The sequence below is a fragment of the Mchenga conophoros genome, linkage group LG4 (genome assembly GCF_057382185.1).
Source record: "Mchenga conophoros isolate Kocher_MC1m ecotype Shallow Benthic linkage group LG4, M_conophoros_male_GT1.1, whole genome shotgun sequence".
In the NCBI taxonomy this organism is placed as follows: Eukaryota; Metazoa; Chordata; class Actinopteri; order Cichliformes; family Cichlidae; genus Mchenga; species Mchenga conophoros.
The window spans coordinates 35327611-35341866 of NC_140529.1; the positions used below are offsets into that span (position 1 = coordinate 35327611).

Sequence of the window (14256 nt, forward strand, 5' to 3'; positions counted from 1 at the left end):
CACACTGAAAGCAACCTTCTGACAAGCGTCATAATTCGGTTAGAAGACACGTTAAAGTTCCACAAACGCGCATACATGTTTTTGGGTTTTTTATATCAGTTGCACGGAAGTAGCTTTCAACGCAAGCAATCCGGGCGCTGCAGCTTTAAGCGGCTGCGCGCGTTCCCGTGGACGGCAATCACTTTCTGGCAGGCAATCACTTTTCGGCACAATTTCCTCGCAGCGCAGGCTTGCCTCTGCTAAAACTTAACAGAGCTCCCTGAAAGGCACAACCAATAACATTGGCCATATTTGTCACATGATGTAGGACTCCAGTAGAGAACATATTTTAACTCTTTGAGCACCGCTAGGTGAATGAGACGTTGACAGATCTTTTTTTTTTTTTTTTTTCCAATCGGCTTTGATTTTCTTTACTTGAAGAGATCAAATTATTATATATAAAACATTAATTTCTTGATTTGATTGATTTATAGAGAGTGTAACCAGACCTTTAAGAGATAACGACAGAAGAGGGTGTGGTTTCTCTGTACTTTTTATATATCAGAAGTGAAAGCAAAACCAACCAAACTTACCCGAATGAAGGTTTTAAAACAAAGCTCCGCAACCATACTAACTGACATCTCTGCTTAAATTAAATCCTTTTCAATCCTTACTTTTTTCCTGGCAAACAAAATAAACCAGAAGAAGACAGTGTACCACATGAAAGCAAAGGATGTCAGGAAAAAGGTAAAGTAAAAATGATCTATGCTATGACTGGCCACATTATATACTGCAAAAACATTAGTATAAGCTGCTCGGGTAATTATATTTAATGAAAAATCAGAAAACATGTTTTTCTTATTCAGTGTTTTATGGAAATAAGAATAAGAAAAAGAATAACAAGTAAAAAAAAGTTTCAAGTAAGTTGTTTTTTTATTACTCCATATCAGCCTAGATAAATCAACATACAGACAATATTGTTTTATGTTATAGAAAGGAGCTACAGACGGCCTTATGCCACTACATCACAGACACCCTGACCTACATCCACACTGTGACAGGATTCTGTGAGGGGTTCCCTAAATGGCTGCTGTGGACAGAGACTGAGTTAGACACCTTGATGGACATCAAAGATGGCATTGACGCACTAGACCTGAAAATCACACATGTTTACAATTCAGAGGAAAAGTGCAAGACCTTTCTGAAATTCATGAAGAACAAAGTAAGTGCAGATAGCAGGCGTGAAAAGCTGGAGAAGGAGCTGACTGAAGTGTTGGAGTACGTTTTGAGAGGCCAGGAGAAACTCCAGCCTTTCTTGGATGCAGTGGAGAAGCTGGCAGTCACCTCACAGCAGGTATTTAAAGAGAACCAGGAGTTACACCTGCCTGAAGGGATCAGACTTGAACATATTCAGTCTGTCATCAGTGCTGCACAACAAATCTGCCCTCTGCTGCTGGAGTTTAAAAGAGATTCAAAAGTCTTCTTCCGCCCGAAACTTGAGAATGTGGATGTGCTGGCATATCAGCTGGACAGATACATAGTGACCTCCCAGGAAATCCATGAGAAGCTGGAGGAAAGGTAACATTTAGTAAATACCATATTTTGTTTTTCAGTTATTCAATTCTTATCTTACTACAGAAGCAAGAACACATAAGAAGTGTAAGTGTTTCTTCCACAGTACCATAAATAATATCTGGCTGAAGAGCACAAAGGCTGTGGTAGACTTGAATGTGGATTTGTCTGAGGCTGGCATACAAAGTATGCTTCATCATATTTATCTGCTTGAAGAAATCAGGTAAGTCTATCAGTGTACAGCATCACTCACAAATCTTTATCTGTCAGAATAATATCTGAAATTCCATATCTCTAAAGTGAGGCGTTTATGATGCTATATATGGTCATGTGAGAGATTTAAAGGAACTATTGTGATTGAATGGGTCAGCAAAGAATGGTCTTCTTATAGACTTATTTTAAATTTAATCAGAATTTTTGCCATAACCTGGTTATAAACATAACCAGGGTAATTTTGTACCTCAAAAAATTGAAAGAAAAGAGAAATTGAAAAAAAAAGAAGAAACATTTAAAAGTAAAGAAAAGGTAAAATTCTAGGGCATTAAAATTGCATCAAATTAACAGTTGAATGTTTTCACTAATACTAGTGGTCCAACTAGAGCTTAGATCACAAAAAAAAGACTCAATCAAATTATGGAATGTTTCACTTTGAAGGTCAGGTATATCCACCCGTCTATCCAAAGCACTTTAAAACAACCACAGCTGACACAAAGTGCTGTACATTGAAATTAAATTAAAAAAAAATACATAAAATATCAATAAAAAACAAATTTACAAGAGGGCCAAAAACCAAAGAATAAAAAAGTTTTTTTTCTTCACGTTTTAAAAGTGGACAGCGAATGGACCCCTCTAACATCCAAGGGCAAGTTATTCCATAATTTAGGAGGAACGCTAGAAAAAGCCCTGTCCCCTCTGAGCTTCCTCCTAGATTTCAGTACTTCCAGGAGCAGCTGGCCAGCTGCCCTGTGAGACTGACAGTGTGTAGGAATGAAGAAGCTCAGAGAGGTAAGGCAGCACAAGATTGTGGAAGCATTTAAAAATGCTTTTCAGTATTTTCTAATATTTGCATTTTCAATAAAAAAAAATTATTATCAAAGCAAATATTTTATTTTAACATATTATAATGTTCTTGTCTGTCATTTAACTAATTACTTTCACTTAAGAGCACAAAATTACAGAGTTTAAAACTTTCTTCTTCCTCACTAAGGATGGACCCAAACTTCCGGATGGTGTTTTTATTCCAGGAAAAGTCCTGTTCTGACTTCATCAAAGTGGTCCAAAACCGACAGCCGGATATGCTGAAGTTCCTAGAAGACCTGGAGCAGTGTGCTGTACAGTTAGATAGAATGAATAAGAGAGCAAAAATCTCTAGCATAACAGGCAGCTCAGTGGGAGCGGTGGGAGGTGTGCTGTCCATTGTTGGTTTGGCGTTAAGTCCTGTAACAGCAGGCGCATCTCTGGGTCTGTCAATAGGTGGGACAGCAATGGGAATCTTGAGTGGAACCAACAGTGCTGTGACCACATTCACAGAGATGAGAGTTAAAAGAAGAGAAAAAAACAAAGCCAATAAAGTCTTTCAGAAGTTCATGAAAGATGTGCAAAATATTAAGAATTGTCTGGGAAAGGTGATCAGTCAACCAACTGATAACATAGAAGTGGGTTTTTATAAAAATATGTGCATGGGATTTGGAAAAGTTGGGTCAGTTGGAAAGAAGGTACACACCCTGGTTAAAGATGCTTCGAATGTTAAATTGGTAATATCTAAAAACCTGGTTACAGGTTCTGGCAAGATGGTGGCCCAGAAAAGTAAAGCATTAAGTAATGCACCCAAGATGGTCCCAGGAATCCCAGAAATGAGTCAGAAAACATTCAAAGGGTCTCTTGCTCTCTCTAAGGCAGGCAGAGCTAGTGCCATTGCACTAAATGCTTTCTTTCTAGGCATGGACATCATCTCCATTTGTCAAGAAAGCATCAGTCTGGGTAAAGCCAACAAAACTAAAACCTCAAAGTTCATCAGCGCCAGAGCTTCACTTTGGAAGTCAGAGATGAAGTCATGGCAAAACATCCGTGACTCTCTGAATGAAGGTCTGAAGACATCAGACAAAAAGAAAGCTTTCCTAGAGATGCCTTTTTATCCAGAAATGAAAAGAAAAGTACAGAAAAAACAGTCTGTGTCTTTTGTGGAAATGAATGAAAAAGAGAGAGAAATTATGCACAATAGAAAGTCTGTATCTTTTGAGAACAAACAAAGAGGCAGCAAACTGAAACTCTTTATTTATTGTCATCCTAGGCTTATTAGGGTGTGCTGCATGGCTCTGTGGTACATTTACCAAGAGTACTTAAGTTGACATCGAGGAGTACGAAAGTGTGCCACTTTATCTTTGGTTTTTGTGGCTAATGTGGACTTGTGTGGAAATTCTGACCAATTTCTTGAGCTATATTCTCTTTCTTTTGTCAGGATCAAAGTTTTGCTAACATCTTTCTTGTTGCTCTCAGAAATATCAGCGTACCAATATTAATTTAGACTTTGTAATAGTTTGTTTTGCTTATGATTCTGCCTTCTCCAATTCTTATTTTCCCCCACAACATTTTCTTTATTGGAATGTAACAGTAGTACGGTGTGGGGATCAATGGACAGACTCATTGTGTAACTGTTTGCTGATTCAGATCCATGTTAGGTGGTCAAACCATATATGAAATAAAGCCTGTACTCTTTTCAGCAGTCAGTGCAATTTAGCTTTTAGCTGATTGTTAATTAGCTTTAGACCTCTCAATTTACAAATCTTGATTTCCTAGAAATTATTAATCATATTTTGTATGTCATATGGATACCCTAAAACAATGGTGTCAAGCATACCAGTTGTGAGATTATTTCATATATCAGTTATTAATGTTTTGATGCATGCTCAATCATCCAGGTAAGGAAATTCCAAAAAATTGATTCTGTTCATCTAGACGTAGAGTTTTCAGTTCGTTTCGTCACTCATCAAAGTTAATTCTTCAGCCTCAGCTGACTGCAGGTTCCCCAACCATATAAACAGTATATTTCTATAATGACTGAAACGACCCCACTGACAAACAATGGGCTGTGAGGTCAGTTTCTCCATTAATATGTAAATTGTCATGACCATTGATTAACAACCACTAAAAAATTATTGATCAATCACAATTGATCAGTGGCCATGAGTACCATTCACAGAGATTTGGGAAACAGCTGGTACTGGGGGCTTAAACAGCAAACAATTAAAGAGCAAGTAAACAGATTCTGGAAAAAGATTTTTTTAAAATCTCACCTCCTGCACAGCTCTATCTCACAGTGTACTTTGAGAACAGTTTCCTATCAAAAATTTATATTTTCTGTCTTATCCACAGAACAATATGGGATAATGCCACTGATTCAGCATTTGGATATTTACAGATTCAAATACATGCTTATTAGGGGTGCAACGATACACAAAATTCACGGTTCGGTTCGGTTCGGTTCGATACTTTGGTGTGACGGTTCGATATTTTTTCGATACAAAAAAATTTTCATGCCTTTTTAATTTGTCATTTATTAAAATTATAAATATATATTTTAACTCAAAAGTACAGTTTTTAAATTTAACCCTAACCCTTGTGCGTGTTTTTTATTTTGACAACGAATGCGCACCTGCGGACCACTCATGTGCAGCCCTGGTTATTTAGCTCGTCATATTGCAGCCACAGAAATTATTTTGTCCATGAAACCATAAAGCTGCACTTTCTTTTTGCCTTATAGTCTGATTTGTCATAATTTGTGGTAAGCTTTTCTTTGGCTGTCACTTCTTCACCCTGACCTGTCTTATTTGGCTCAGCAGAACTAAAATATAAATCCTGCTGCTTTTACACACGGACTCACATAAGCTCAGCGATTCTCTGCGCGATCAACCTCTCACATGTTTAAGCTTGCTGCGGGAGATTTCACTTGTCATGTTTGCATAGTAAGCTAACGATTAATAAGACGATGTCAGAGGAATTGGTGCACAAATTATCATCACTCACAGATCAGTGCTGTCGCTCTCTATACACAGTTCGCACGATTGCAAAGTGAAAGCAAAAAAACAAGCGCAAATTCAAACGCGATTTCAATATGTCACATATTGACAGTGGTTCACCGATGCCAATGACATAATTACCCAGCTACATTTCCGAAAGAATGCAAAAGCATTAACATATATTTTTCCTTCCTACAATAGCCGGACGGGCAGGGCAGAGATAGATTTTGGTAGCCCAACTGGAAAAATCGCTAGCCCCAGGACGTCGGGCTAGCGATTTTGCGAGCCCTGTATCTGATTGAGGAATCACTCATCTTTGGAAAAGAGAGTTTATTAATCAATGTATTATGATTTATTATGAAAGTACAGGTGAATATAGCTCTCCCGTCAATATATTATGATATATAATAAATGTACAGGTGAATATAGCTGTCATAACAATGTCAGACAAAATTGCAGTAGCTTCCCTGATCATTTTACAAACATAATTGAAGAGAATCTGGACTAAAAGGCCTAGACTTATGGTTGTGTGCTAAATCTATGAATCAAACTATCACCTGGAAACATAAATAACTGGTCCATAGCTGTGAAACTTGACATGAGTTCTTGATTCTATGGAGATTAACAGTAATCCAGAAATTTACAAATTTGTCCTGGGACATCGTGTAAATGTTGTCCCAGGGACATCAAATCAAATCAAATCAAATCAAATCAAATCAAATCACTTTTATTGTCACATCACATGTGCAGGCACACTGGCACAGCACATGCGAGTGAAATTCTTGTGTGCGAGCCCCACAAGCAACAGAGATGTGCAAACACAACAGCACAAACGAGCAAAATACAAGAATGGCCAACCTGAAACTAATAAATATATGTACAATATATAATAGTGTATGCATTTCTGGATGTGTATACTAAATATTTTCCTACGTGTGTGTGTGTGTGTGTGTGTGTGTGTGTGTATATACACATTTTTACAAATTAAATAGTAAAAAAAAAAAAAAAAAAAAAAAAAAAAATAATAATAAAATATATAAAATATACAGAGTTGAATATGTGCAAAACAAGTGGCATTTATATACAGTGTGGAGTGCATAATGTTGAAGTTCCAGTAGTGAAGCTGAGGTGTCTATGACGTGTTCAGCAGTCTGATGGCCTGATGGAAAAAGCTGTCTCTCAGTCTGCTGGTACGGGACCGGATGCTGCAGAACCTCCTTCCTGATGGAAGCAGTCTGAACAGTTTATGGCTGGGGTGACTGGAGTCCTTGATGATCCTCCCCGCTTTCCTCAGGCAGCGCTTCCTGTAGATGTCTTGGAGGGAGGGAAGCTCACCTCCAATTATCCGTTCAGAGCACCGCACTACTCGCTGGAGAGCTTTGCGGTTGTAGGCGGTGCTGTTGCCATACCAGGTGGTGATGCATCCAGTGAGGATGCTCTCAATGGCACAGTGATAGAAGGTCCTGAGGATGCGGGGGCTCATGCCGAATCTTTTCAGTCTCCTGAGAAAGAAGAGGCGCTGCTGCGCCTTCTTCACTGTTTTGTTTGTGTGTACTGACCACGTAAGATCCTCAGCCAGATGTACTCCAAGGAACCGGAAGCTGCTCACTCTCTCAACAGCAGCGCCGTTGATGGTGATGGGGATGTGTACTTCTCTGCACCTCCGGAAGTCCACTATCAACTCCTTTGTCTTTGCGACGTTGAGGGTGAGATGGTTGTCTTGACACCAGTGGGTCAGGGCGCTGACCTCCTCCCTGTAAGCCGTCTCATCACCGTTGGTGATAAGACCCACCACTGTAGTGTCGTCCGCAAACTTCACAATGATGTAAATGTTGTCCCTGGGACATCATGTTAAAGTTGCCAGAGACATACCATATGAAAGTTTAGCTTCTTTTAGTCCCTGTTTGTTTTATATTGTATATATACAGTGGGGCAAAAAAGTATTTAGTCAGCCACCGATTGTGCAAGTTCCCCCACCTAAAATGATGACAGAGGTCAGTAATTTGCACCAGAGGTACACTTCAACTGTGAGAGACAGAATGTGAAAAAAAAATCCATGAATCCACATGGTAGGATTTGTAAAGAATTTATTCGTAAATCAGGGTGGAAAATAAGTATTTGGTCAATAACAAAAATACAACTCAATACTTTGTAACATAACCTTTGTTGGCAATAACAGAGGTCAAACGTTTACTATCGGTCTTTACCAGGTTTGCACACACAGTAGCTGGTATTTTGGCCCATTCCTCCATGCAGATCTTCTCGAGAGCAGTGATGTTTTGGGGCTGTCGCCGAGCAACACGGACTTTCAACTCCCGCCACAGATTTTCTATGGGGTTGAGGTCTGGAGACTGGCTAGGCCACTCCAGGACTTTCAAATGCTTCTTACAGAGCCACTCCTTTGTTGCCCGGGCGGTGTGTTTTGGATCATTGTCATGTTGGAAGACCCAGCCTCGTTTCATCTTCAAAGTTCTCACTGATGGAAGGAGGTTTTGGCTCAAAATCTCACGATACATGGCCCCATTCATTCTGTCCTTAACACGGATCAGTCGTCCTGTCCCCTTGGCAGAAAAACAGCCCCATAGCATGATGTTTCCACCCCCATGCTTCACAGTAGGTATGGTGTTCTTGGGATGCAACTCAGTATTCTTCTTCCTCCAAACACGACGAGTTGAGTTTATACCAAAAAGTTCTACTTTGGTTTCATCTGACCACATGACATCCTCCCAATCCTCTGCTGTATCATCCATGTGCTCTCTGGCAAACTTCAGACGGTCCTGGACATGCACTGGCTTCAGCAGCGGAACACGTCTGGCACTGCGGGATTTGATTCCCTGCCGTTGTAGTGTGTTACTGATGGTGACCTTTGTTACTTTGGTCCCAGCTCTCTGCAGGTCATTCACCAGGTCCCCCCGTGTGGTTCTGGGATCTTTGCTCACCGTTCTCATGATCATTTTGACCCCACGGGATGAGATCTTGCGTGGAGCCCCAGATCGAGGGAGATTATCAGTGGTCTTGTATGTCTTCCATTTTCTGATGATTGCTCCCACAGTTGATTTTTTCACACCAAGCTGCTTGCCTATTGTAGATTCACTCTTCCCAGTCTGGTGCAGGTCTACAATACTTTTCCTGGTGTCCTTCGAAAGCTCTTTGGTCTTGGCCATGGCGGACTTTGGAGTCTGACTGTTTGAGGCTGTGGACAGGTGTCTTTTATACAGATGATGAGTTCAAACAGGTGCCATTCATACAGGTAACGAGTGGGGGACAGAAAAGCTTCGTACAGAAGACGTTACAGGTCTGTGAGAGCCAGAGATTTTCCTTGTTTGAGGTGACCAAATACTTATTTTCCACCCTAATTTACGAATAAATTCTTTACAAATCCTACCATGTGAATTCATGGATTTTTTTTTCACATTCTGTCTCTCACAGTTGAAGTGTACCTCTGGTGCAAATTACTGACCTCTGTCATCATTTTAAGTGGGGGAACTTGCACAATCGGTGGCTGACTAAATACTTTTTTGCCCCACTGTATATATTTAAGATTATATTTAATAACCACATTGTATTGCAAAAAACCCCAAAACAAGTTAAAATGAATTAATGAATATTGACTAATTCAACCTTTGTTATTTTTCCACCAGAAATGGACGATATAATTAGAAGAAGTGTTCTGAATGATGAAAAAAAAAAGAACTGGAAAAGATACACAACTTTGTGTGCATGTGTCACAATGCCAGGAGGACCCATTCAGTGTTGTGTTAGAAAAATTGAACTCATTAACCCTTCATGGACATTATAAATGTTTAAATGTGGCCTCAGGTAAAGACAGGAAAAGAGACTATTACAAATTCAACTGCATCAGAGCTGGAAAAAAAAGTCGAAACAGCTACAGAGCAGTGGGCTGTAAGGCCTATGTTTCATTTAAAGTACTCAAATGTTGGAAAGACCACACAGTCATCCTGCAGCATACATATGATAAGCATGATGGGCATGATCCTTCGGACCCAAAAGACGCACATTTCAACAATATTTCCAGTGATTTGAGGAGGAAGATTGAGGAACTGCTTTCCCTTGGAACTAAGCCAGCCATCATACTAACCGAATGTCATAAATGGGCCAAAGAACATGGACACTGTCAATGGAAAATTGTATTTAGTAGTCAGTATCATCTTTTAGTGATATAAGTTTGCATATGATAGAATACTGCATGTAGTTATTTGTATTAGGAAATATTCAACCATGTATACTTAGAGGCATATAATCAATTGTGTGTGATCTCTAACAGGCTGCAGGCTTGGTGTGCACTCCAGGAATGCACCCCCACGTCCTGGGAGCATGAGAGTTCGTACCTTGTTTTATTGTTTTACGGTAGGATTAACGTAGCTATGTCTGTTTTAGTTTAAGTGCTTCTTTACATATAGATGAACTGCTGGACTTCCTCACCATGTTATTTAGGGTGAGGGGGAGACTGCCCTCTTTGTGACCAAGGATGTACCTTTTGTGCCTTCATGTTATATGACCCTTTGATCAGCAGGACACACACACACACACACACACACACACACACACACACTGAAGTATAAAATAAAGACAGGGGCAGTGCTCAGGGCGAGTCTCTCTGTCTGGAGGCTGCCCTTGCTAGCAAGAAGTTCTGTGTGTTTCTCTTCTCTGAGTCTTTACTGAAGAAGTGTTTTATAACATTTTCCTTAACAGACACAGAGATCTTCACAACAGAGGGCATTTTGTCACACCACGTGACATTAACTGTGGAGACAGTCAAAGTGTACATACCTTACTTAATGGAAAACATCAAGAACATGTTCTCTTCTATCAACCATACACATCTGACCAAGACCTAATTGTTTTGCAGACACCTGTAATGAAATCAAACATGGAGAACTATGCAAAACAGTTAGTATTTGTTGACACCACGCACTGCGTTAACCAGTATTCATTTCCCTTATTCACACTTGTTGTAAGAGATGATCATGGGCATGGAGTCCCTGTGGCCTATGCTATTGTCAGCAATGAAAGTCAGAAAACCCTGGAAACTTTTCTTGGAATAGTTTGTGAGCATTTCCCAACTTCCCCGAGGTAAATAATACATTGACAGCTATTAATTTTGAAATAATTCCTTTTCAAAACAGTTATAACATGCCAGAATCTAATGCTGTAGCTGCAGCATGGGCTGCAAAAAACTTTCCTTTCCAGTTGTTAAAGTTATTCCTATAGGCTGTATGCAGTATTTTATATAACTACTTGTGAGTTGAAATGTTTAATTTGGCATTGAAGTGGTGCTTTGAGATTTCCAATCTGGGTTCCAATCTGGCCAAATATCAAAGAGAAATTAAAAATGCATGCCATGGAAGATTTCGGGTCTTAGGGGGTTAAAATGACCAGATCCCTGGGGCCTGTTTTCCAGGCCACTAAATTAAACCCAGTCAATTACTAATTGCACAGAATAAAAACCTACGAGGTCCACTAATAGTCCAAAAGTCCAAATCTTTAATAGAAAAGACAGGCAGAAATCAAACAAACAATAATCCACACACACTGGAAAGTTAATAATTATAAGTTATTAAATCAGACTAATTAAATACAGTAAAATTAATAAGGGAAGACGAACACAAGGGAAATAAAAATGACAACAGTGTAAACATACCAAAACTCAAAATAAAACAGGAAAGCTACTACAAACCGAGTGTGACACAGTTACATTCATATTGAAACGTGATAATTTTCTTTCTTTGTAGCATTTTTAAGATACGTGTTAGAACAGTCATTATCCTGTTTGGATTAGGAACCAAACATTTTTGCCAAATAGTTAACACAAACTTAGAACAACAGTGAACAATTTTCAAGATTCTGATTTACAGAACAAACAAAAGGTTTCATTATTCAAGAGACAAGATCAAGTTTTTCACACAGGAACAAAATGACAGAATCCAGTGCAGCAGGGCCAAAGGTGTGTGTCAGCAAACTGAAGGTTGAGGAATCAGTCAGTTCATGTTTAAGGTTGTGTTGGATTTTGCGAAGGGTGTGTCTGTTATTAGAAAGTAAGATTAACAATGTTACACCAATAACCCAAATACGGGGAAATGACAAATAATACAAAAAAAGATACAACTTTCATATTATTTTACTAACTTACTTTGTCATATCAGCACTTGAATGGTCGATGCCTTTACAGACCATGTCTCTTGTGACATCGCAGGCCAATCTTCCGGCAAACCTGAGGGCTAGCTCCCCAGCCTCCTCTTCACTCAGAACACTAAACACTGTTACTTTAGTTTTGGCCTTCTTAGGCCTGTCAAGAATCATTGCGGGCAGTTTGGCTTTACGGCCCTAAAAAAGAAAAAGTGCAAACACCAAAAGAGCAGAGAGAGACACACACACACACACACACGCACAAACAAAGTTAAATGCTTTTGTTTACATGGTGTAATTGTGTATATGTTGCAGCAAATGCACAATTTCCAGCCACATTGTCACTTTATTGATACGAGTAACCCGGATTTATTTCAGGTGACATCAAAATCACGAAATGTATACCTACCCCAATCAAACCTCTGAAAACATGAACTGACGTGTTCTCTGCGTTGATTCTGCACTTGATCTCGTCTTCTGTTATTGTGTAGGTTTTCTTTTTTGAGCTTGGTACAGATAAGCGACCATGCACTCTGTAAACTGTACTAGTTCCTTCTGAATCAGTTTGGAATTCTGTATCTGCATCGATCCTGTCAACATCATCAGCAGCAGCATTATCTGTACTCAGACTTGTGCCGTATACTTCTGTTTCTTTTTCTTTGTCTTCAGTCTGTGTACCTTCATCTCTGACTGTCAGTCTTCCTATCTCACTGTTACTTGTCGATTTGCTGCAGATGTTCTCTCCCTTAGGAACTTTTCCTTTGTCATTCGCTGCCTGATGCTTTCCCTGATGACATTCTTCACTGGCTACTTCTATTGCTCCTCCTGTATAGCCACCTACTATGCTGCACAACTCCTTTCCCTCTGCTGTGCTGCACTGTGCTGTTACATAAAGAAGAATGATATAAACAACACTATATCAATTTAATTGTGAAGGGAAATCCCCACACTACGACACAGTTATGTCTAAAATAGTTTTGTGTAAAAACTGGATCTTTAAATGTCCACTTTAATTACACAGTCCTGGTGTGCAAAGGCAAAATTACGAAAAATCTTTCACTTTAAACATTTTTGGACATTGTTTAGTTATATTGTAACTTACTCTCACAGAAGATACAGATGCCACAAACAGACTTTGAACAACGCATGTGTTTGTATGCACCACATTTCTGGCACTGCACCTGTGAATTAAAAAAAAAAAGAAGAAGAAATAAACAAACAAAAAACAAATGAACAAAGTCCATTATATAAACAATCTATATGGCTAAGGACATGTCATAGTGTACCCGGTCTTTGGCTGCAATCACACACCAGCACTGACTGCACTTCCTGACAGCATTTTCCAATGTTAGAGAAAAAGAAGGCGGCTAATTCTATCTTTACCTATTGAGGAAAATAAGTAGTGGCAAAGTCAGGACCTGAGCTTTGGGATTTCAGTGTTGTACTCCTCCACTTGTGTTTTACCGTCAATGAGAGATTGGGCAAACTAATAATTGACGAAGAAGAAAAAAAAAGAACAAAAGAAATTAGGTTAACAAAGAAATGATTTTTTTTTTCAGCATTACTGCTGAAATGGTTCAATCTACAAAAAAAATTTAGATTTTACCATCCTGCCTCTAAGGCTTTAAAAACTGAATAGGCAAAAATGTAAACATTACTTATATAGATTAAAGCTATAGTTTTCAGTACCATTATGACATGCACTCCACATGAGTTCCCATCCTGTTGATGTGGGTGGCTCACATGTGACAAAGTCCACTCTCCAGTGCAGCCTCTTGCTGAAGCAAATGAGCTGAGAGATCGCAGTTATTACAAATAAAAAGCATATAGAGAAATCAATAACCACGTTCGGTAATGATTTCAATTAAATTAAATATGTTATGTTAAATATGTTAATTAATTACCTCCAGTTTTTCAACACCGCACTTTTTCTGGCCTCCGACTCTCCAAATGAATTCATATAGACTATGGTCCTCTTGGGTATGTCACAAAACTGTTTTGTAAAAAGATGGATATGGTAGGCTTGTGCCTTGAGCTTTCCTAATGAGGGACACTGAAAAGTATCATGCACTAGAGAGAGTGCAAAATCTGTGCAACTTACAAACAAGGTCCAGTGGCTGCCGTTTTCCAGACAGGCTCCAATCAATTTCTCATACATCTGAAAGATGTTTTTCTGGAAATAAAAAGAATGTGACAAGTATGTTTTTCTGTCAAGAATGACACTGCAAAACTGCGAAAGCTTGTCAGGTGAGACTTGTAATTAATTCTGCAGATACACAAACATATAGAAAGTGTCATTTTTTGTTTACATTAATTAAGTTCTATAGTGTGTACGAAACAAATCAAGACCACAGACTCAACACGTACCACTCAATTTTTGGTGTTCTTTATCAGTTGGCCAAGAAAGAAATGTTTTAATCTGTGTGCATTGCTTTTGAGCAAGTCTTTACACAGAAAAGGTTTCAGAAAGGTATTTTTCAGGTTCTTCTGACAAGGCTTCAATTTTGGAAAATGCTGTTTGTTTATAGTGTCAACTTATAAA

At 39.0% G+C, this 14256-nt stretch overlaps 1 protein-coding gene and 1 long non-coding RNA gene across 2 annotated transcripts; one reads left to right on the plus strand and one right to left on the minus strand.

Moving 5' to 3' along the window:
- Window positions 1-387: 387 nt before the first annotated feature.
- On the plus strand, window positions 388-4445 carry LOC146576663 (uncharacterized). The gene is made up of 4 exons (XM_085272092.1): window positions 388-726; window positions 973-1557; window positions 1658-1774; window positions 2759-4445. The coding sequence occupies exons 1-4, from the start codon at window positions 713-715 to the stop codon at window positions 3897-3899; spliced, it is 1857 nt and encodes a 618-aa protein (XP_085128218.1). The 5' UTR covers window positions 388-712; the 3' UTR covers window positions 3900-4445.
- A 7279-nt stretch (window positions 4446-11724) lies between these two features.
- Window positions 11725-13642, minus strand: LOC146576664 (uncharacterized). The gene is made up of 3 exons (XR_014892350.1): window positions 13404-13642; window positions 12817-13200; window positions 11725-11912 (listed from the first exon to the last, which is right to left on the minus strand). It is a non-coding gene; the product is annotated as an uncharacterized LOC146576664 (long non-coding RNA).
- Between the last annotated feature and the right edge of the window lie 614 nt (window positions 13643-14256).